Genomic DNA, 25,285 nt, shown 5'->3' with positions numbered 1-25,285 from the left:
CCTCTCTCTAAGAAACAGAAGTATAATCAACTACGAAATGGCATCAAAATAAATCGGACTTAAAAAAATGTTTTTGTACAAAAATCTTTTTTTTTCAATATCTATTCTTTCAATCCCAATCATGCTTATTGGAATCAACGTCGGCGATTTTCCGGCAATCTGCCGGGTATGTTTCATATTTAATTGAATTTGAAAAGCAGTAGCTCGTGACCAGTGAAGCATTATAATAATTAAGGTTAGTTTTAATCCACAAAGAGAAAAAGATGAACTTCATAACCTTCGACTTCGGCTGGAAAAAATCTTTCAGATTAAATCTCATTGGTCATAAATAAAATCGCAATCATGTCCCAAATGGTGACTCCTCTGTTTTCGTTGAAGTCATTCTTTTAACTGTTTTCGTTGAAGTCATTCTTTTAACTGTTTTCCTTAAAGTTCTCAGTGTTTTTATTACTCTAGAAAACGTTCGTTCATTTAATTAAAACGTGATTCTTTTTGTAGGCAAATTTGTGTCCTAACTGTTTTGAATTTTTGAACTAGCACATTCTCAAAAATCCTTTGGCTCGCTTGAGCAATGTAAGCGTTGTCCTGACAAATGGGCTAAACTGGTAAAGCCCCAGAGCATTGCGTCTCAGTTAGAGCTTTGATAAGCAATAAAATTCCGGTAGGCTTGAGGAGGAAGATTTTCATGAATTGAAGGGCAATCTTGGACCCCTCTACCCTATTTTGACACCCCTATTATTTGTTCCCGCCCTCAGAGTTAAACCTCCCTGTCCTTCAGCTTCAGCGAGCTAAAACCAAACGCTTTTCTGTCGTTCGAGAGAAATTCGTTCGACAGTAGTTGTTACCAGCAAACGTGCAATTCATCTTGTATGCAGATGACATCACCATCTGCAGCAAAGGGTAGTCAAGGGGCTTCCTGGAAGAGGTCGGATTCTGCCTCCGATCAAAACAACTCCGTGTGTTAAACCACAAGTGTTCCGCCATGCTGTTCACAACATGGAATGAAGACTGGAGGTGCCAATTGCAGCTGTTTCTCGATTTGAACCCACTACCAGCGACAGAAAAACTGTAAATCGTGGACGTAAACTTTGACCATTCGTTCACATTCCATGAGCATATCAAACAGCCTATTCAGTTTTGCTTGAAATCTACCGATGCGCTCGCTGAAGCAGTCTCGTCGCAGAATCAGGGCTGAAAGCGAAAGAGCTGTTCGTTTTTTAAAAGCCATCACCCGGTCGTGCATTAATTATGCATCCTTGATTTGGTTACCCATTGGCAGACACCCATTGGAAGCCAGACAGAACGATTTCTTGAGAACTGCAACAGGATGTGCGAGGATGTCAACCCCCCAGATCATCTTAGACGGGAGACGAAGTGCCTTCCCATTTAATAACACTCGAAGATTCTCACTACGCAATTCGTGTCAGCAGCTCGAAATCCTCGCCATCCATGCCACAAATCTTGTTTTTTTCAATATCTTCTGTTATTTCAATCCCAATCATGCTTATTGGAATCAACGGCGGCTATTTTCCGGCAATCTGCCGGGTATGTTTATAGCTGCGAAGCTGTAAGCTGAGCGTAGCTATATTGCGGTGCTCTTGGTTTTTTACAATCCAAAGAATTTGAATTGTATTGGGGCGCTGTCTTTTTTTTTTAAGATCTGTTCACACATTTTCATGATTTTTGAAGTCAAATTGGAGTAGTGATTTTGGTCACGCCGAAACAGGAAGTGGAGCGAAAAAGCGAGTGGTTTTGCGGCGTGAAATTTTTTCGCTGTAAATTTAAAGCAGAGTGAGAGAACGGTGTTTGAACAAAAATTCGCTTTCTCGCTAGTGGTTTTTTGTTCACATGCGGCAATTTCACTTTGATTTTTACACTTTTTTCGATTTTTTGGATCGGATTTTTTTCGAAATGGTTTTCCCAATCCATTCTTAGTCCGTTCTTGGTCTAATTTTCTGTTTAGTCAATGAAAATTCTTTGAATTGTGTGTCAGGACTTGTCCTGCTATGTTTTTTGTTTCATCGTCTGACGCTCTTTTTTCGTTTTACATTTGTTCACACAGCAAAGCTGAAAAAGTCAAATTTTCTGAATGACTTCTTCCTCTCACTAACGGCATTTGCGCGCGTGACGTCATTTTTCACTCGCTTTAGCGAAAGTTTTTAGGTTATTTGCGTGATTAGATTATGATCATACGTGACTTATATCACTCAATAAAATGACTTTTGCACTTTAAAACTTAAGTTTAATTTGAGTTTGTTTAAGGTCAAAGGAACTCATATGTGTAATAACGGTTCCTAACGAGAGGCTTCTATGGAATGAATTTTAACAACCTTTATTGATTTATCGCTGAATGTTTTTTAGCCCAATTTTTTAAACGGCGTCGATTTTCAATTTAGATCTGTATCTGTTTCTATCTCTATTATATGGCACGCTGGTCTATTCTTTCGCAGCTATTCCGGCAATCTGCCGGCTATGTTCTTGAAATTCAGACGAACGGTTCTGCTCAGTACAGTTCAGTTGCTTACAAAAAATACTTGAATAAAAACTTGTAGCAGAAAAAGAGCGTTTTTACCGAACCCGCCCTCCGAATAGCACTTAGCAAAAACTTGCAATTCAAAGCCTTTATTAGAAAGGATATTGCAACGATAACTCTGTCTTCATACAATATAGCACTTGGCACTAGCACCTACATAGCCGCCTCTAAAAAGATAGAAAAGGTATAAGCAATCAGAGAAGAGAGTTATCATATGGCGACAGATATGTTGAACGCTTACTTCTGCTAAAAAGAAAGAAAAATTTGCAACTCGTGAAATTAGCCATTAACGGAAAAACTTACAATCTTCTAATCATTAGAAAAACAAAGACTGGAATTAGCCTTTATTTTATCGCAAAAGAGGACAATCAAACCGATATCAAACGGATCCGTATAACAAACAACTCAGAACTTTACAATTTCTTTCAAAATTATCGAATTCGAGAAATTAACCAAACCACAAGCCCAAACCAACTTTACCCATTCAAAATTATTTGAGCATCAACATTTTTGTTTTACCAGCAAAAGAAAATACAATGCAAACCACAACAACACTTCTATGACATTATTGGAAGGCTATCACCCTAGAAACCCGTTCGTATTCTTCAACGATAAAACAATCGACGGAGAAGTAAGTCAAAAACTTGCAGCTAAGAACAAAAATGACCAACCACATAGCCTAAACTGCAAACTCTGTGGCACAGCTAAATTGGAGAAACGCACAAATTGCTCGTTCCACAAAAACATTTCAACAACGAACTGATCAAAAGATAATGGCAGATCCAAGTTCACCTCACGTACATCTGAAAAGATTCTCAGGACTACCAAACGAAAACTGGCCTAATTTGAAGGACTACTGAGAGCAAGCATTGCCGCATCTAGAATTCCTGAAGCGAATCACCAACGTGCACGATATCTTCACTTACACTTAGCCGGTAATGCACTCAACTATTACCTCCGACTCGCCGAAAATACAAAAAACGACCTAGACGATTCGCTTGAACAACTACGCAACCGATATGCAGGAGCAGATCAAAGAAGAAACTTCGAGCTCGATCTGCAATCGAGAAAGTTTGATCCTGTGAAAGAACAACCAGATGACTTCCTCACGGATCTGCAACGCCTCGCCAACCTCGCAATTGTGGACGATCCTGCAGCTCACATAGACCGCACTGACGAAAGAACAAGACGAATAAGAGAACAATTCATTCAAGGCATACCCTTTAAGTACAAGAAAGTGTTGCTGAAAGAGAATGATAACATCACTGTAAACGAACTATGCGCTATCATCAAACGACGAGTCAGAATTGATCAGATAAACCCGGAACCACAATACACCACGGCATTCAATACACTAAACGCATCAGGAAACCCTGCAGTGGCCCAAGCCATAGAAAGCATAATGGTGGCAGGAATAGCATCAATGCAGGTAGCACAGCCACCGCACCAGCGCGTGGAGAGTACTCAGTACCCTAGCTACAGAAGAGGAAACAACTACAGAGGCTACAACTACAACAGACAAACATACCAGTATAATGGAAACCAAAATGGCCGAGGATACAGTAACAACTACAACAGCAGAGGACGCAACCGTGGAAGTTTTCAGAGAGGTCGAGGAAATTATTCGAGAGGAAGGTCAAACTTCCAACGAAACGACCGAAGTAATGGACGTACCGAAAGATCTCCTACACCAATGAGAACATTTTGCAGAACATGTGCTAGCAATGAGCACAGTGCCCGAGATTGTCCAGAACGTCAACCAGCATACCGCGATGGAAATATGCCATTCAATCAGCAATCAAAAAACTAAATTACCTGCATGTTTTTCTACAACATATACCAGATAGCATGACAAACTATAGCGAAAATGTATTTATAATACCTCTGCAGTTCGAAACATTAATAATGAAAGCAGTAGCAGACACTGGAGCATTCAGCAGCGCCATGTCAAAGAAACATTTTGATAAAATAAGCAGAAACCTCTACCAAAAACCAGAAAAAACAAATCCTCCTAAAATAAACGTTTCTACAGCTTACCTACATCAATCACCTATTTTATTTACAGTCCAACTGACATTCAAAATTGGCCACTTACAATTTGAAGAACAGTTCATGGTGTTTGAAACACTTTCCGCTATCCTTCTTGGCTTTCCCTTCTTTGATAAAAATGAGATTATTATTGATGCCCATAACGGACTACTCCAAACACCAGAATTTACTTTTCAGCTAAATCTAATGCACATAAAAGGCAACAACAAACAAAAACGTCTCAACAGCCGGAAAAAAATCATGCTCAAAACCAAAACAACCTATACGCTCTCACCTGGGGAACAAAAATCACTGGAACTAATCCCATCGGAGGAATCTGATACACAAGAACAATTTGGGCTCGTAGAGCCTACAGTCAAATTTGAAAAACTGGGCCTTGGTCTAACAAGCACGCTTGACAAACTTACAAAAACCAAACTACCACCCTACTTGCAATCAATACAACAGAAGTACCACTTCACATTAGACAAAATTCTGCAGTAGCAACATTCGAAATCACACCAGAGCAAGCGCGCTACCTGATACCACTTGAGCCAAAACTTTTCCAATCAAGCGACTCAAAGAAAACAATAAAATAAATAGAAAAATCTATAGAGAGAACAGCAAAAGGCGAAATAAATAACATAGCAATAAAACACGAAAACGGATTCTGGTTTCTGACCCCAGAAACCAACCCCGACACATCCAAAATGAGTGCACTTTAAAGACGCATATATGACGAACTTTTTAAATTTAAAAATCTAGAAGCAATTCAACCACTCTCGAAAAACGTAGACAGGAAAACTTTTCTAAACGCATTCAAATGAGCGACAGCGCACTCTCTGACAAAGATCAAGAAAGAACAGAACAGCTTCTGGTAGAATTCAATGATATATTCACAAGGCACCGCCTTGACATTGGCTACACTCACAAATTCTCAGTCAAATTGACACCAGACACAAACAGACCTGTATACTCAAAAACCCAAAGAATTTCAATCCATCTCAAAGACGATTTGCTTGTTGAAAGGGCCCTTCTCCAGTACTATGGAGTCATAACAACGCTCCCATTCAGCAGTTATTCATCTCCAATATTTGCTAAACGGAAGCCAAATGGGAAGCTCAGAATATTAGTAGATCTCAGAAAAATAAACCATCTCATTAGAAACGACTACAACAATAACAACTTCCCGATAGCTACACTAGCAGATGCTCGTACCCACTTAGCCGGCAAGAAACTCTTCTGCAAAATGGATGGCAGCCATGGCTACTTCTCTGTACCAATGGCAGATGAACAATCAGTACAGTTACTGGCCTTCAACTTCGCCTCGAGAACATATGCTTTTCAAAGACTGGCCCAAGGACTAAGCAGAAGCGTCAGCGCCTTCAGCTCATTCATGCGTCAAAACCTGGACCCCGTGATAACAGCGGATAAATGCTTTCAGTACGTCGACGACATTGGCATCTGAGCACATGACACAACCGACTTGTTGGAAAAACTTCGAGCAGTCTTTACCTGCATCCGAGAATCAGGAATGAAGCTCGTAACAGACAAATTCGCATTTTGACTCAGAGAAATACAATTCTTTGGTAATACGATAACCTCTGAGGGTCTCACACCAATTACACAGAAGATTACAACTTTTCTGAAAACATTCAGAATGCCGCGAAACCCAAATCAAGTCAAATGAATGATCGGCTTTTTTCAATTTTACAAAGCCTTCATCCCTGAACTTGCTGAAAAACTTTTACCGTTCTATCGTCTACTAAAGAAAGACACCAATTTCGTGATAGAAGAAGAACACCAAGTTATGCTTGGAAAGCTAACAAATGATCTAAGAACAGCCTAAGAAATGATCTAAGAACGCAATGTAAAACAATAAAATAAATAGAAAAATCTATAGAGAGAACAGCAAAAGGCGAAATAAATAACATAGCAATAAAACACGAAAACGGATTCTGGTTTCTGACCCCAGAAACCAACCCCGAGACATCCAAAATGAGTGCACTTTAAAGACGCATATATGACGAACTTTTTAAATTTAAAAATCTAGAAGCAATTCAACCACTCTCGAAAAACGTAGACAGGAAAACTTTTCTAAACGCATTCAAATGAGCGACAGCGCACTCTCTGACAAAGATCAAGAAAGAACAGAACAGCTTCTGGTAGAATTCAATGATATATTCACAAGGCACCGCCTTGACATTGGCTACACTCACAAATTCTCAGTCAAATTGACACCAGACACAAACAGACCTGTATACTCAAAAACCCAAAGAATTTCAATCCATCTCAAAGACGATTTGCTTGTTGAAAGGGCCCTTCTCCAGTACTATGGAGTCATAACAACGCTCCCATTCAGCAGTTATTCATCTCCAATATTTGCTAAACGGAAGCCAAATGGGAAGCTCAGAATATTAGTAGATCTCAGAAAAATAAACCATCTCATTAGAAACGACTACAACAATAACAACTTCCCGATAGCTACACTAGCAGATGCTCGTACCCACTTAGCCGGCAAGAAACTCTTCTGCAAAATGGATGGCAGCCATGGCTACTTCTCTGTACCAATGGCAGATGAACAATCAGTACAGTTACTGGCCTTCAACTTCGCCTCGAGAACATATGCTTTTCAAAGACTGGCCCAAGGACTAAGCAGAAGCGTCAGCGCCTTCAGCTCATTCATGCGTCAAAACCTGGACCCCGTGATAACAGCGGATAAATGCTTTCAGTACGTCGACGACATTGGCATCTGAGCACATGACACAACCGACTTGTTGGAAAAACTTCGAGCAGTCTTTACCTGCATCCGAGAATCAGGAATGAAGCTCGTAACAGACAAATTCGCATTTTGACTCAGAGAAATACAATTCTTTGGTAATACGATAACCTCTGAGGGTCTCACACCAATTACACAGAAGATTACAACTTTTCTGAAAACATTCAGAATGCCGCGAAACCCAAATCAAGTCAAATGAATGATCGGCTTTTTTCAATTTTACAAAGCCTTCATCCCTGAACTTGCTGAAAAACTTTTACCGTTCTATCGTCTACTAAAGAAAGACACCAATTTCGTGATAGAAGAAGAACACCAAGTTATGCTTGGAAAGCTAACAAATGATCTAAGAACAGCCTGTGACCTCTCACTCAGATAACCCAAAGTTGACCAGCAATATGTAATAATGGCCGAAGCATCCTTTTACCCAGCAGGTTACGTACTCATGATAGAAGACTACACAACAAATTAAGATAATCAGGAACAGAAAGTTTATGCACCCGTCTGTTTTGGATCTAGAATTTTCCACCCAAACCAACTCAAACTTTCGATATATGCGAAAGAATTCCTCGCAGTTCACTTTGCCCTAGACACCTTTGCAAATATTATATGGGGATGTAAAAAACCAGTTCTCATTTTGGCAGACAACAGATAAGTAACTAGGTTCTTTCAAACAAAAATCATACCGCCAACCCTTTGGAATGCTCTCGATCATGTACTCAGCTTCGACATCATACTCGGACACATACCCGGAAAAGCCAATTTAACAGCAGATTATCTGTCGAGAATACACATAAACCCGAAAGAGAAGCTCGAGCTACGCATCAACTCACGGGTACCGATGCACGAAATCGAAATCAACACAGCAGCAGATACACCTGACAATTCAATCAGTTATCTGAGCAGCTCAGAAGATGACGATACCCCAAAAATTATGAAAACATACTTACTTGAGAGTAAACAAAATAGCGGAGAAGATCCTATGAATGTTCGAGCTGACGTTCAACTGCAAATTCTTGCACCGGCTACGCAACAAATAAACGCCATGCATGAACAAAACCCATTGGATGAACTCATCACTCATGGGCACGGACCTTTAGACCTGCGTGCCGAACAACAACAAGACAAAGATATGAAACGGGTACTGCTCTGGTTCGAGGTTCACCAACTACAGGACAATATCTATCCAGTGACCTAAAAAAGTATCTCAAGCAGTTCCCAAGACTATCGATAACAGAAGGTGTCCTTCATCGGAAGTTCTATAACCGCACTGGAAACCAATTTATTGAACAATATTGCATCCCGTCTAACCTACGGAAGGAAGTACTCTGCAGAATTCATAACAAGTTTTGGAGTGGGCACAAAGGAGTCTCACTGACAATAGCCGAATTCAGAAAACGATTTTACTTCCTGAACTTCACTGAACGCCTAACAGAATATATCAGAAACTGCCTCACATGCTTGCAAACAAAACCAACATCTGCATTGAAACCTCCATTACAACCACTTTCTTCTCTGCAAAACTTTTCAGCAGACCTCTTACTAATAGATTTGGTAGGAAAGATGCACCCTTCTCCCTACACGTACATTCTCAGGTATTGATGTCTTCTCGAAGTACCTTTTTGCCACACCTCTTATGAAAGGCGACGCAGAAATCGTAGCACGAGCCCTTGTCTCAATTTTTTTGAGACACTCATACATTCCCTCAAGAATCATATTTGACCTTGGAACTGCGTTTACATCCGAACTAATGAGTGAACTAGCAAACCTATTGTAGGCGGAGCTCAAACATTGCACATTGAAACATGCGCAAACCATTGGCTTACTTGAAAGAAACCACGCACCGCTCAAACAAATCTTGAGAATCAACGAAAACCAAACTTCGTCAGACTGGCATAGATACGTTGACATTGCAGTATTCATACACAACACAACATTTGCACCAGCTCTTGGTTGCACGAGATCTGACGTCTTTCACGGCAGAACACCGATAAACCCTTTGGACCTCAGATTTCATAACACAAAACTATGGGAGTCTCACCCAAAATACGACTGCATTAAAGAGCTACTAGTTAAAACTACGGAGCTTTTCTCCAGCGTAAAAGACAAACTTATCTCGTCTAATCTGAAATATAAAAAATACTATGACAGAAAAGCAAACCCCACACCACTAAAAGCCAAATCATACTGCCTGATCCTTGACCCAAAAAGCACAACACAAGTAGCAGTGATGAATAAACAGCAAAGCAGGTGGATACCATTATACAGAGTAGAAAAGGTGCTCACGAATGCAAATTAAACTGTACGCAAAACCAACAAATTACACGCAATGTATCCATCGAATGAGACTTCGACCTGTGAAACCACAATATCGTGTAGAAGACCTCGAACATGTAGACCTCGGAAACTTTGAAGCAGATCCCACCATACCAGAAGAAGAGAGAGAATCACAGCTGTTCGACAACCAAGTCAGACACCACATTAACGAAGACAACATGCAGCTACCCATAACAACACCAGATGTCCAGTCAGTTTCTTTCAACTCAAACATCCAAACAGCTAATTTTTCTTCTGAAGACCCGCCAATACAATTTCATGATTTGACACATGAACCGACGTTTGACCAAGATGCATTCTTCGTGGGCTCAGTTCCAAGCACAAACACGCAAGAAACACCAGAATCAATTGATACAGGAGACTACGACTTCTCAAACAACTCAAATTCTTACCGTCCGACAGTCGTTTTGGCTCAAATCGACGATACAACCTTCGCAGAAATGATCATCTGGCATTGGCCCGAGAAAACTCGCTATATAACCTCTTGCAACCCTCAGAAAAAGAAAAGGAAGAACAGGTAAAGTAATCACTTACTTCCCACTTGACTACATCCCAGACCCAAACCTGACAATTGATACAACAGAAACTGATCATGATGAGAGCATTGCAGACTCACAAGCTACAAGCTCACTGTCGCGAAACCAGAGTCTCACTGACTTCACGTTCGATTCATCTGAAAATCTTGGCGATTTATTCGATGACGTTAATAGCCCCGTCTACACGCCCCCAATATTAGACTCTACAGGCGAAACCTTATACCGGACAAACTCGATCAACGATATTTTTCACAACAATACAACCTCAAGCAATGATGTCCAACAACCGAGCTCCGACGAGAACATTGAGCACTCCTTTATGGGAGGCAACATTTCACAAATTGAAAATAACGAGAGCAATAATGCTATTATTCAACACGACAACCCAAGAACATCTTCACCACTTCCTCAAAGAGTACCCAACAGAGAACCAGCGGACCTTGGCCCAACGCTTCAAAACAGACGAAGAATTGATCCGCTAACACTTCACCGTCGGGAGATCAACGGAAACCTTCACCAAATTTTTGGCTTCGAAGATGACAGCCAATATAGGAATTGAGCACCAATTCTCCATTATACATACACATTACTAACGTCACCAACCAATGAAAACACTCCAAAAAAATCCTAATTTAAAAACAAAAAAAGACAGCTCAAATCTTTTTCCACAACTTTGTACCTCAAAATCAGTCGCCCAAAGACTCTAATTCAATTTCACAAACAAGCCAAGTTACCAAAATGCTCAATATCGTACTACTTTTACTACAACTTTTACCCCTGATAAAAACGAACCAACCATCGGTGGCAACAAAAGATGGAGTATTATTCAACCTTCATCAGAAAATTCTATTGTCAAAAAAATTTGTCAAAACTGAAATCCTTGTCCCCTACCCAATATATAACAAAACATTGGAAGACAAACTGATCAACCTGACAAAAGAGATAGACAAAATGTGGACTTCAGAAAATTATGAATGCCCATTGAACTTCACGGATATGACTGACTCGACAGCAGGCCTCCACTGGATAGCGCAACAAACAATGATAGAAAACGAACAGGCCCAACACATTATAAATCTCAAATTGGAATTGAACACACTACTAAGAGCAAACAGTCAAAATTCTGCAACACTTCAAAGACAACCCCGCGGGGCGGCTTCCGCAACAGCAGCCGCCGCAGTGCTTGGAATGGGAGTAGGAACAGGCGACAAATTACTATGCTTCATCAAATCAGTGTTTGGAGGATGCGACAAAAGAGTGGCTAGAAACCAGAAGAACATCAGGCAAGCAATGGCTTATCTCCAATACCTAACCGATCATGTTGAACGAATAACAATCCAAAACAATGAAAAATTCTATGTTGTATTGGGTGAACTGAAAGCCATCAAAGAAGCCCAGAAGGAAATAATAGAGACACAAAACAGGAACTGGGAACTTGCTGAAGGACAATTCAAGGCGTTACGACAGAACGTGCACCACATGAGAAACTGCATCCAATACGTATACGTAGGAAAACAAATCAATCAACATAGTCTTGTATTTAGCAACATTTTTCAAGCAATACTTGCTAACATCAAAACATACCGATCGGCCCTTTATTTGTTTCGAATCAACATACTCAATGCCTTGACGCCTCTCATGAATCAACTAGTACCAATGTCACTAGTCCCAAGGGAGCAGCTGCATGAAGTTCTTACGATTGTTCATTTGCAACAAAATGGACAACAGGATCGATTATCTCTAGCCGTACCAATCCAAGAGATTCTCTCGTACTATGAAACAAAATTAGTCACACAAGTCGAAGCAATTGACGCAGGTCTTCTACTTACACTTGCAATCCCAATGGCTTCAAAAAGTACAGTTATGAACGTATTGCATGCCATTCCGATCCCAGTGCCGGACGGGATACGGGTAAAGCTTTAGTTTGGCGACTTGAAGACAAATACATGGCCGTCTCAGACGACGGAGAAGAACTAGCGTTTATCGATGAAGACGAGCTCGCAAATTGTATCGGATCCAAAAACACGCAATATGCACCGAAGCCATTCCAACAGAACAGACTTATCAATCTTGTATGGCTACTTTACTTTACCACGATGACGAGCTACTTGCATTGCAACGTTGTCAATTGGATGTAGTAGAATTGCCGTCTGGAATTGACTGAAAAAGCACGCAATCTCGGCTTCTGTCGTTGGTTAATAACATCGTCCAAAGACGATTATACACTCATCGAAAGCGCTGGTAATGGCAGCAATCCATTGGCAAGAATTGAGCATCCCGGGTGCAGAGTGTGTATAATCACACTGGGATGTAGAAAACAGCTTAGAGGACCAAATGTTCATCTTCGCTCAGACCTCACTGCTTGTGACACAGTACCGGCAATACGGTTAGATTTTCAATTACCAGATCCAATAAGTACACGCTTCAAACTACTGCCCCATTGGATGAACTACCAAACTTCTCATCAAGATCTGAGGCACAAATACAAATTCTTCAACAAATTCAACCAGAATTCAAACAAATGGAAACACGACGAACAAACAGCAAATCAATAGAACAAATGGCCGAACCAATTTTAGAAATAATAAGAGCATTCAAGCCCGAACTCGAACACCGATTCGAACAGTACATACCATGGAAAATGTCTCTTCTGTTCGGATTTTTATCCTTTTTGATTAGCGTATTACTACATCTAACTTACTCTCATCTTTTACACAAATGGGCAAAACTTCACAGACGTTTTCCTTTCCGAATAACACACGAAGGACGGCGAATAAAAACAAAACCAGTACAAGTTGTCGCATTAAATGACTATGAATGCCTACAAGAACATCCAGAACATCCCCTGCACAAATGCTCACTAGTACTACCACTCGAAATTAAAACTGAGTTCGAAAACCAAAACGAAGAAAACATAAATAAACCTCGCACTCCTTACACATTCCTAAGAGACTACATCAGGAGACTGAAACGTAACGAAGAACCACCTATCAAAATCGATCTTGTCAACAGGCCTGCCGCACCGAGTCAGCCCATCTATACACATATACCGGAACGCCCACCGATATCCCATTACAGAGCGTACCCTCTCAGAACAATCAATACAGGAAACTTTTAAAAAAAATCTGACCGGGACGCGAACCCTCAACTTCAGCATGAGAGTGAAGCACGCTTCCAACTGCGCTAAGTGGGACGGCCGCGTGGTCCGTAAAAACAGCTTATAAATAAAAAAGAAAAAAAAAGTTAAATTTTTTTTACCCTTCCCTTTTCTCTACCCCCTTACCCTAGCTCACCCTTACAGCCTTTTGCCCTTTCCCAGATTTTTCCCAGATTATGGAAGCATCTGGAACCCGCCGGGTTTCGAACCCGGAACCCCAGCTCAACGGCCAGAGATACTAACCACTGAACTAAGTCACTTGTTAAAAGTTATCAATTACATTCACTTCTACTCTGCCGCAAATCAGAAATTTTGTGTTAGCAGTGAGCAAGGAAAACAAAACTTAAAATAAAAGAAAAATCGAAAAAAAAATTAATTAACAACATTTTTAATAGCCCGAAATAAAACATAGAGACCTATCCTCCCTCTGGAAGGTACCGCTCCATTATATTTGCGAAAACTTTCTTCATAATTTTAATATAAGTCGAGTATCAAACCGAAAATTTTTAAACTTGAAATTATTCATTGAAAAACCGAAAATAAATTTAATAAGCAATTCCCCTTAAACCTCTATTGATAAAGGCGGGGATATGCTCCCTACTTTTTTATCCAGCGAAGAATTTATGTTTAAAAAGAACTTATACTGATGCATTAAAGAACGGAGTAATAAGATGCAACTCACAAAGGAAACTGATCAATTATCTGTCAAAGCGAGAAAATGAAGGAAATCCATTAACCCGGAAGGCGAACTGTCCATCAATCACAATGACGGCCTATAAGAAAAAATTAATCAACCCAACCAGGGACAATTCCCCAAAGTCCAAATTATTCAAAATGTCAAATTTCCCCCACTTCCCCCGCAACACTATCAATCATTCAAACTATTTTCTGCCTGCTAATTACCAGCAACTATCTTTATTGCTAACTGTTCATTCTCTAAACCTTTTACACTTTCTTTGCGGATAGAAACTTGGAAATTATTTCAAATAACTCAAACATTTTCCTTCAACTAAAATTTTACCTTTTGCATTATTTCAAACGTTTTATAATGAATCCAGTATATCACTTCAGAATTAAAGTTGAGCCGCGCTATAACACTACATTCAACGGCCAGCCAGCTTATATTACTGAATACAGCATTGCCTTTTTTTACTGATCGTGAAGCAATAATTAGTATTAACATGCAACAAGACAATATTGTCAACAATACTTATTCAATTTCTTTTATCCCCCTTACAGTGAATGAGACATCAGCCGTATGGCAAACAATTCTACAATGCATACAATCGGGAAATAATTATATTAATGTCAATTTCTATCTTAACTCAGAAGGAGAACCAGTTGCAGTAGAACCATCGCAACCAACCATTTCTGAAAGTCCTGAAAGCCCTGACCCTACATCAGACCACAATTCAGCTGAATTAAATTATTTTCCAATTTCTCCTCCGTCACCCATTCCGTTCTCAGATGACTCCTGTAAATTTCCTCAAATATTTGCATTTACATTCCATTAAAAATTTTATGTCTTGTCCACCAACCCCAACATTCACCACAATTGACCAATCAGAAGACACCATTCCTTACATCTCTCCAATTCCAACTCAATTTCCACTTTATGCTTATTTTCTCACTGATTTTGATATCAAACTTGCAGTCTTTTGTTAATACTTTGTATTCCCCTGCAATACCTTATGCTTCTGGATTAATTTCCTGGATAATAATCAAGACATAAAAATCACTTTGGAACCAGACCATCCAAATTTTCTTACCTTTTTGAGTTTCTTACAAAACACCAAAGAAGAGTTCTTAGAAGGCAAGTTTGACGTGTATTTTTTTTTCAAAAACTTAATTACATATTCTTTCCCTGATATTTCCAAACCCTAAAACCTAGCACCTCACCAACTTTAATTTTCTTCAAAAAAATCATGACTACAAACATTTGGACCAAATCCGGAATTACGTCGGCCCAGAAGACATTGCTCCAAAGTTACACACCAACCAGAACATCAACGTTTGCGTGAAAGTAGGAATCCAATACAGGGAATGTTTTTTCAACGAATATGTAATATTACAAGATGGAACCATCGTGATCTGGGCACTCTCCCATACAGGCCTTTTCACGAAAAAATGTTTTTTTTTTACACAACCTGGGAATATTACACCTACGTATACCACTTCATTACTTCATCCCAAGGTACCCAACTAACCCAACAATTCTAGGATTTTATTCAAATGGACAACGACGACCCTATTGACATTGACCCTGTTGGTATCCGTGTATTCACTTAGACTTGCATAACATTTTTTATCCGAAATAATTTTTTTCTAATTTTTTTCTCATGAGTCGCAATTAATTTAATGTAGTACTTATTTTACAAACACCGCAAATTATTCAAATGTAACGCCTCCTCTTCTCATTTTTAATTTCTTACCAATTTATTTTTTTTTACTTCTGACAAAAAAAATTTTACTCATGAGTCATAACTCGTGAGCACAATGAGCAAGCACCCCTAGCATAGCAAACTATTATTAACCAAACTATTTCCAACCATTACCAACAAAATTTAACATCCCACATTTTTATCAATTCGAAGGGCACGCGATTGAAAGTCAAAATATTGATTGCTTACACTACATACGACTCTGCAAAATAACGACCAAAAAACTCACGAAACATCATTTTTCCAAAACAACACCGAAGTAACACAGATAGGACCCTTACCGATTGCTCAGTATCAACAAAAAACAATCCTTTCAACATACGTTGAAAGGGCACGGACTCGAAACAACAAAATAAAAAAAAAAGTAAAAAAAAAACCTGCTGGCAGTATAGTTCCAACCCTACAAAATAATTAATAAACAAAAGTTGAACAACTCACTTATTCCATTGAAGGATCCTTTGGAGGAAGAAACGAATACACAATATTTTTGTTGTCGTTCGACTGCTTTTTCGTTTCCCGTTTCTCGCCCCATTTTCTTCGATTACCTCGTTTATTATTTGTTTTTAAAATTATACCACTATTAGCGAAACTCTGCACATGCTCAGTCACATCACTAGCACCAACAGTTGATACTTCTCTTTCTTTCGCCCAGTCTAACACTGCCTTTTTGTTTTTATTTGATATTACAATTCGTTTCACCACCCCTTTACGCACACCATAAGCAAACGATCCCAAAGTTCGATCGACAACAACTTGATTCGATTGATCACGTGCCTCCCAGCCAGTCACTAACAACAAACCTCTGAAGTTAAAACAGCATGCGCTCGCACACAACCAAGAGTGGCACAACACATTATCTTTCGTCGGAATGAAAAACCAAACATCCTTTCCCAAACCACTTGCAGAAGGACCCCTCCTAATTAAACCATAAAATATTGCGGAGTACCCATAACATTATTAAAATTGATGTCTGATAACTTCCACAAATCAGAAACAATTTTTCCCCACACGGCGTTTTCGAAACACTATCATTCCTCCCTGTTTCAACATGTGCCGCCGTCCACCATTCATTCCATTGTACCATTGCATCTCTCCTTACACCAGTAAAACCATCAGGCAAGACACCACTCATCAAACCATCCACACAAAACGTCCAACCTATTGAATTACACAAACCAGCATACGACCCAATACAACCTGCTATCACTATTCTCCAACTTTAATTTACACATCGCCCTGATCTTTACAGCCCGGAACTCTTCTACTAAACTTTCTTGTAATCCCACAATTTCTTCATTATTTATTGACAATGGTACCTTTGGCCAACCATTGTCTCCAACCAGTCCCCCTTTACCTTCTATAGTTAAATTATTCTTTAAGTAGTTCCAACTATTAATAACTCGCCCATCGACTGTCTCCACTTCTTTCCATCCGAGACTTATTAATTTTTTCCGATCGTAGTACTGATGTTTCAACTCGTTCATTTCGATTAGCAAATCTTGTCTGCCTCGTGTCGTTTTAGACACGATAATTCTGCTTAAAATCACAAAAAACATTGATGCTAGCCTATCAAATCCTAAATTGTTATAAGTAATTAACGAACCTTTTATTGTCCATACTTTGATAAAATAGAATATCCCGTCTCTTCGTTATTACAATTAATCGTTTTTGCAGAGCTTCGATAAAATATCCAACAGTCGACGAATAACGCCGCTATTCAAGTTCGACCTCTTCGCAGTAAACGTATTCTGAATAACTTTATCAATAGAGCAGTCAATCACCCTGTTCTCAATTTACTTTCCTCCAAAACTTTCATTACTGACTGTCAATTACTGCCATGCCGAGGGAATTACTTCCGAAAACTCCATTAGTGACTGTCATTTACTGCCCTGCCGAGGGAATTACTTCATTAGTTTACTCCCCTCACACCGTGGAGCAAATGGAACTGCCACACTTGACAGATCACTACTACATTAATCTCCCTGGGAAAATGCAAATAAACCCGGAGAGATTATCAAACAACTGTCACACTGAGACAAATCTAATGAACGGCCTCCCACTCTAACCTTACTCAGAAAAAAAAGAAACTATTCATCAATTTATCTATTCAGTCCCAGTTTTATTTTTAACAGCGAAGAAAACGGCAGCACATCAACTAATGAATTATCAGCCTGACCCCCCACAACTCTTCTCATTCGCCGGGAGGCTGGCCCTGCTAATCAAAATGGGCATACCGGAGACGCCAATTTACCGCACTTACGTGCAAATCACCTACGTTTGGCAGTGCGAGCGCACGAACCTCGACGTTCTGAGGAAGACAGCCCTGATACCGAGAATAAGCACACTCATACCTCACCTAAGGAGAGTTGTGGGCGGTCAGGAGGCCCTCAATCTACAATTCCAGCCTCACCACTATGTCATTAGAAACTTCTAATCTATTTTTCTACAAAACTGCACGCCTTTATTTTTCTACTGCATGCGTACTATGCCTGCCACGACCAACACGAACATCATTGCAAAACTTGGAAAGTATCGAGGACACGAATCTTCAACCCCACCATCATCAACTGGACAAATTTGGCTCCGATATGGCACGAAACTCACATCCACATGACCAACGCGGAATGTAGTATTCTTTTCACAACATACAGCAGTCGCGTTCCCCAGCTCAATTTCTTCGCATACATCAGATGCGAAAACAAGAGGCCAAATAAGAGCAAACAGAAAGTAAACTTTCTGCATTTTGATCTGGAATACTCAATAAAAACTTAGAAACCACTATTTATGTTGCTTTCCATTTATACTTAATTAGCCCAGTTAATCCCTTGACCTTGACGACACCACTAATCAAGACCCACTTGGCACAGTACACTAGGCAACCCCGTTTATAATCATAAGATTAAAGGTTCGAAACCCATCGCCTCCGCTTTTTCTAAAGAGCCGTAATATGACGATGCTGAATTTTGATTGGTTGAAAAACTTTTGTAAATTTATACAGCACGCATTTATTATCTTGAAATTCAGACGAACGATCTGCTCAGTACAGTTCAGTTGCTTACAAAAAATACTTGAATAAAAACTTGTAGCAGAAAAAGAGCGTTTTTACCGAACCCGCCCTCCGAATAGCACTTAGCAAAAACTTGCAATTCAAAGCCTTTATTAGAATGGATATTGCAATGTTAACTCTGTGTTCATACAATATAGCACTTGGCACTAGCACCTACATAGCTGCCTCTAAAAAGATAGAAAAGGTATAAACAATCAGAGAAGAGAGTTATCATAGTAGTATTTATATTGGTTTTGCTGGTCTTTTGCGATTCTTCGTTCTACCAAATTTTTGTCTGGTTGTTTTTTTGTCTGACCATTTGACAGGTAAAAAACAGGGATAAAAACGAGATAAATCTCTAAGCCGTTCTCTAATAGCCGTACACCTAACTAGTCTCAAAGTACCCGATTCATCAAAACTGTTGAGGAGAAAAATTTATGTTGTGAAGGGCAATTGTTAGAGCCAACCGCTCGTCAGTCGTTTGAGAGCAATTCTCCTGACCTTAGTTGGTTATGTTTTACTATTTTTTCAGTTAATTTGAGGCAACCCAAGAAGAACGTAAGCGCTTGTGTATTATTCTCTTCGATACTTGTATCGGAACAATCTGAATTGAAATGAATTAAATAAAGTATTGTCTTTAACAGATCGTGCTCGCTCGCAGCAGCAGAGTAACTTTCTTGATCTACTGGAGCGCTGTCAGGACAGTCGTTTTGACGACCAGAGAACAGTCCTGCCGCCCCTGCCCGAGTCAGCCACTCTTCCTGAGAACGAGTTCCTCGACACAATACAAAGGATACAGATATCAGGTTAAAAAGATAATTCCTTTAAAATAGCGTACTCTGCCCGATAGCGTACCCTAACGAATAATATGACCTTTCAGTAGAAATTAAATCGTAGTTTCTTCGCTGTCTTTATTAATGATTAATGGCTGAGATAGCGATAGCTGAGTGGAGCATTTTTCGGCCTTCTAAAGTTTTTTACGACCCAAAGAGTTTTGATTTTCTACCGTTCTCTCAAGTTTTTTTTACAGGCAATTTGACTGAAAAACTGAAGCGAGAAAAGCGTTTTAGTGAGTTAAGTTTTGCTACGCGAGAGAAGTTTTTGTTCATGCCTTTTGTTGAGTGAACAACTTTTTGACTTGTAAAAAGTTTTTTGGACAGAATATTGCATAATTTGGTTGATTTAAGCCTTTTTCGCTCATTTGTCCTATCGTATTTTGCTTGTTACTATTTTTTAATGAAAATTGATATTTGACAAAGTAGTTAAATTACTTAGTAATTTGTATTCTGATTTTTTTTGTAGCTGTAAGCTGAGCGGAGCTATATTGCGGTGCTCTTTGTTTTTTTAATAGCCGCGAAGCGATAGCGGCTATTATTGGGGACATCGTGGTTTTTTACAATTCAAAGAATTTGAATTGTATTGGTGGGCTGTGTGTTTTTTTAAAGATGTGTTCACACATTTTTCAATGACTTTGATCTTTCAAAACGGGATAAACAGGTAAAGCCCAGCGGGCATTAAGTTTTATTAGAGGCCCAAAGTGGGCTTTAGTAGTCCTTCAAGTGCTTATAGTGGTGCAGCTGCTTGGATAGCTTTAATTTAAGGTTAAAAGGTCACCTTTAGAAGTTTTTGGGCTCAAAATGGTGCAATTTTTCATGTTTGTGATTTTTTGAGTTCTTTTGTTTGATTAGTCTAAGTTGAAATTTTTAAAAGTTGATGAAAGCTTTTTGCGAGACAAAATTGCTTGTTATGACCATTTTATGAGCTATATGTTTTGGTATTACAAACACAAACACGCAAAATGATCCTAATTTTCGCAATTTTTTTCAGGTTTTTTGAAAATTTTTGTCATATTTTGAGTTTTTTAGCCCTAGGTGTCAAGAAACCTCATCTAGGGGTTGATAAGGGGTTTGATGATAGATTACTGCTTAGTTTCTAGTGGTAATGGAATGTTTTTCAACTTTTTGCCATCATGGATTTTAGCATTTTTTGACAAAACTTGCAGTTTTTTCATATTATCATTATTCAAGTTGTTTGAGTCCCAGGGGCAAGAAAACCTCATCAGTAGTTGGATGATAAGTTAATAAAATATTTTTAGTTGTCATGGAATAGGTTTCAACTTTTGAATATCACAAATTTTAGCAATTTTTTTGACAAAATTCGCCTTTTTTTCAGGTTTTTGAAAATTTTTGTTGTTTTTCAGGTTTTTCAGCTTCAGGGACCAGGTAATCTCTTTTGAGTTTTGTTAATAGGGCATTGCATAGTTTCTAGTAACAATGGAATGGTTTTTAACATTTTAATGTCTCGAATTTTAGCATTTTTTTGATAAAATCTGCATTTTTTTAAGGTTTCCTCAAGTTTTTGTCAGTTTTTGATATTCGTCTGTTCCCAAGTGCGAGAAAACATATTCCACGTTCTGATAAAAAGTTACTGCATGGTTTTTAGTTTCAATGGATTTGTTTTCAACAATTTAATCTTTCGAATTTTAGGAGTTTTTTTAAATAAAATTTGCAATTTTTTTTTAATTTTTTTCAAAATATTTGTATTTTTATTTTTTCTTGCCTCAGTAGCCAGGTAACTTCATCCAGTGTTTGATAGTATTTTATGAAATAGTAGGGGGCAATTGAATGGCTTTCATCCTTTAAATAGAAAGAATTTCTATTTTTTGAAGGTTGAAACTTTAAAAATTATTGTTTATTTTTTGTTTGAGTATATTTTTATTTAGGTTTGATTCTTTTAGTTTCTCAATTTTGTGAGATGGTTTTTTTTTGTGTTCTGGCTGAAATTGTTCAATTGATGTGCTGGTCAGGTAGATTACGTCTGAGTTTTTCATTCAATTCTTTGAATTTTATTTGAGGACTTGTCCTGCTATGTTTTTTTAATTCGTCGTCTCCATCGAGGATTCTTACGACCTGACTTCTTGGAAATGACTTCTTGGAAATGACTTCAGTGACTTCTATTCCTTTGCAGTTAAAATTTGTGTACGTGACGTCATTTCTGCTTTTAGGTCCATTGCGTGGCTTTTCTCGATCAAAAAAATGACTTCTGAAATCACTTATGAAACTTTAAATTTTATGAACATTTTAATCAATGGTGTGCATCTAAGTAGTTACAAACTTATATGCCCTAATTCTTGAATTTTAGTCTTGAGTTTTTGATTTTGAATATCACTTTTGAAAAAGCTCTCTTTATAGACCTATGTGTCATAAAATTGACAGTCCGAATCTAACCTAAAAAGTCTAGTGGTCTATTAAAGGACTCCTGGTCGATCTGTCTATCTTATTTCTTTAGTTGTTTCAACTCATGGAAGGCCACAAGCGTCTATCGCGGCTATTTTCCGGCAATCTGCTGGCTATGTTTTACAATTCAAGTAATTTGAATAGTATTGGGGCGCTGTCTTTTTTAAGATCTGTTCACATATTTTCATGATTTTTGAAGTCAAATTGGAGTATTGATTTTGGTTATGCCGAAACAGGAAGTGGAGCGAGAAAGCGAGTAGTTTTGCGGCGTGATATTTTTTCGCTCGAGTTTTGTTGAAGTGTAGAGTGAGAAAGCGATATTTGAACAAAAATTCACTTTCTCGCTAGTAATTTTTGTTTCACATGTGGCATTTTCACTTTGATTTTTACTGTTTTTTCGATTTTTTGGATTGGATTTCTTTCTAAATGCTTTTCCCAATCCATTCATCGTTCATTCTAGACCTAGTGTTTTGTTTGAACCAAATTTCAATTTATGGCTATTGGTGTTTTTGTTGCGGCACATGCGGCATTTTGACTTTCTGATTTTTTTTTATTTTCGATCTGATTTTTTTAGAAATGGTTTTCCCAATTCACTCATAGCACGTTCTAGATCTGATCTACTTTTTTGTGTAGTCTTTGAAATTTCTTTGAATTGGACGTCACGACTTGTCTTGCTATGTTTCGTCCTCTGACGCTCTTCGTTTTACATTTCACACAGCAAAGCTGAAAAAGTCAAATGTTCTCAATGACTTCTTCCTCTCACTGACAGCATTTGCGCGCGTGACGTCATTTCTCGCTTTCGCTAGCAAAGTTTTTTTTAGCTAATTTGCGTGATTTTGATTTTGATCATACTTGACTTGCCTCACTCAAAGAAGTGACTTCTGCACTTTAAAACTTAAGTTTAATTCGAATAAGGATAAGGTCAAAGGAACTCGTATATGTAATAAAGTTCCGTAATGAAAAGGCTTCTGCGCAATGAATTTTAACAAGCTTTATTAATTTATCTCTGAATGTTTTCTGCATAACTTTTTGAGCGGCCTCAATAATTTTCTCAACTTATATCTGTATCTGTTTCTATCTCTATTATACGGCACGCAAGTCTATTTTTTGCAGCTATTCCGGCAATCTGTTTGGGGTGTACTTCTGGTTCCTGGAGGTTAATTAGTTTTTAATTTCAATTTTTCCAGGATTTTCTATTAAGATCAAAATAACTTTTTTCTCCAACTTGCGAATGACTTTCCGTCAAATAAGAGTCTTTGTGAATCAAAATGCTGGTGTGCGATCGAGAAAAAGCTGCTGCTTTGCTATATTTAATCTGAAAATATTTGGCCAATTTAGGATTTTTGTTTACGTTACGGCCTTTAAACAGAAGTTCGAATTTACATTGGCGGTTTTCTTACCAAGCTTTTCATTGTATTCGAGTAGTGTACTTTGTTAATATTGCAAGGTTTTCTTAGACGCCCTATTGGTTTTTGGCCTTGTCAGCTTTTTTAATTTTTTAAAGCATTCAGTTAATTGTCATAATGGATCCGTTCTGTCGTATAAGCTATTGTAATTGTCGGGACAGTATTATCTAAAATAGATTCTATTCCTTATGATACCGCCGGGGTTTGACCCTTGGTTAACTATGTTTTCGCATTTGTGATTTTCTGAGATCTGGTTATGAAAATCTAGCGAGATGTAACTCTAAAAACTACGGCGAGTTGAGCAGACGTTAACGCTGGGCGTTGCAGAAGCTAATTGTTTGTCTTTGCTGTAGTTAATACTGGGCTTTATCATATTGTGCATTGCCAAAACACATAAATAAATCACTGTTATTTACTGCTTTCGATCAAATTAGATGTTCTCTCTCTCATGAAATAATAGATTGAAGTGATCAAGCACATGTAATGCAACAGTGCTGAGTTCTGTACCTCTCAATTGCGTGGTATTTAGGCCGCATGGACGAACAAAGAACATCTTTACCACCCCAAAGATGCGCCAACTCAGGTTCTACGTCATCACAGCATGTAACAGCAACTGCCAATGGTCACATTGTGCTATTGAATCAACCACTATTCAACAGAACAAACAGCAGCTCCGACCAAGCGAGTACTAATAATACCCATACTAGGCCTTCCAGCCTACTGACCACTAACAGTTACCCTTCTTTAAATGGAGCCGCTTCTAACACTGGCACAGCCACACTATCTGGCAACGGAGCCGACAGCTCGATTCGGCCGAGTGCGACGTCTGCTTCGCGTTCGGTGATGTCGTTTAATAGGCAGAATTCTTCCTCACAAGCAGCGTCTGGTAGTTCCTCCTCGGCATCACAATCGAACGCAACTGGAACCTCAACATCGACGTCAATCTTCAAAAGATTCAGACCTGGATCAAGAAAGGGCTCCTCTGCCTCAAAAGGAAGCAATTAAGTTCTCTGTTCATCAAATCATTCAAATAAGACTATAATGTTAATAAATAGCATTAGATGAACATCAGTCCACTTAGATGAGACCAGAACTTAGATGCGCTATAACCGTGCAATGTATTCAGATCCACTGTCGATCACTATTGTTGCCAAATTATTATTTCTTATCTTAATCTGTCTATTTATTGTATCTTATCAATTCTCAGAGAATTTATCAAATTTTCCCTCTTATTTTTTACCAGCTCCTTACTCATACATTTTGTATGCTTAGTTTTTGTTTTATTAATCGCAGTGCAATCAATCAATTCTCTTCCCCTGTGCTCCGTGCAATATAATTGGTGCTAATTTGTCACTAACTATGCTTGGTTGCTCAGTACTTATTCTCACAAGCCATTGACTCAGCCTAGGTAACTTTCCAGGTGAACGCGACGATGAGCTTTCCTGAATTGTATTCCGTCCTTGTTTTGTTTCAAGCTTCAATTGTTGTTTTCGCGTATTTCAGTATCAGGTTAAAAATATCGACATCAGTTATACATCATGACTTTACTAGAAGTGACTAAAATCGAGTTAAAAATGGCGTTTTGCATTGCTGGTAATGGTTGGTTTTTGATAATGGTTGGCATCAACACAGGGTTTCTGAGAACTTGATCAGATATGCTTCCCTCTGTCATTCTTGCCGAAGAAAGCTGTTTGACTCAATTAAAACTTTTTTAATTAAAAGATTTGGAAGATAAAAGATAAATTAAGATCTAAGTACAAGTGATATCATATCAATGAACTGCAATTTG

The 25,285-nt window shown here is 38.6% G+C and overlaps 2 protein-coding genes across 2 annotated transcripts in view; both read left to right on the top strand.

Moving 5' to 3' along the window:
• The window catches only part of LOC142342921 (uncharacterized), a 92,989-nt gene extending 68,036 nt beyond the window's left edge, over positions 1 to 24,953 (top strand). The window contains exons 11-12 of the mRNA XM_075394598.1: positions 19,499 to 19,660; positions 24,026 to 24,953. Coding sequence (XP_075250713.1) covers positions 19,499 to 19,660; positions 24,026 to 24,501 — 638 coding nt within the window. The 3' untranslated portion in view covers positions 24,502 to 24,953. The remainder of the gene's footprint in view (positions 1 to 19,498; positions 19,661 to 24,025) is intronic.
• The window catches only part of LOC142342922 (charged multivesicular body protein 7-like), a 320,646-nt gene that overhangs the window by 66,177 nt on the left and 229,184 nt on the right, over positions 1 to 25,285 (top strand). The gene's annotated exons all lie outside the window — the stretch shown is intronic.

Source organism: Convolutriloba macropyga, chromosome 7 (assembly GCF_964194025.1).
Source record: "Convolutriloba macropyga chromosome 7, txConMacr16.3, whole genome shotgun sequence".
Lineage (NCBI taxonomy): Eukaryota > Metazoa > Xenacoelomorpha > Acoela > Convolutidae > Convolutriloba > Convolutriloba macropyga.
This window is presented reverse-complemented; position numbering and strand designations above follow the sequence as displayed.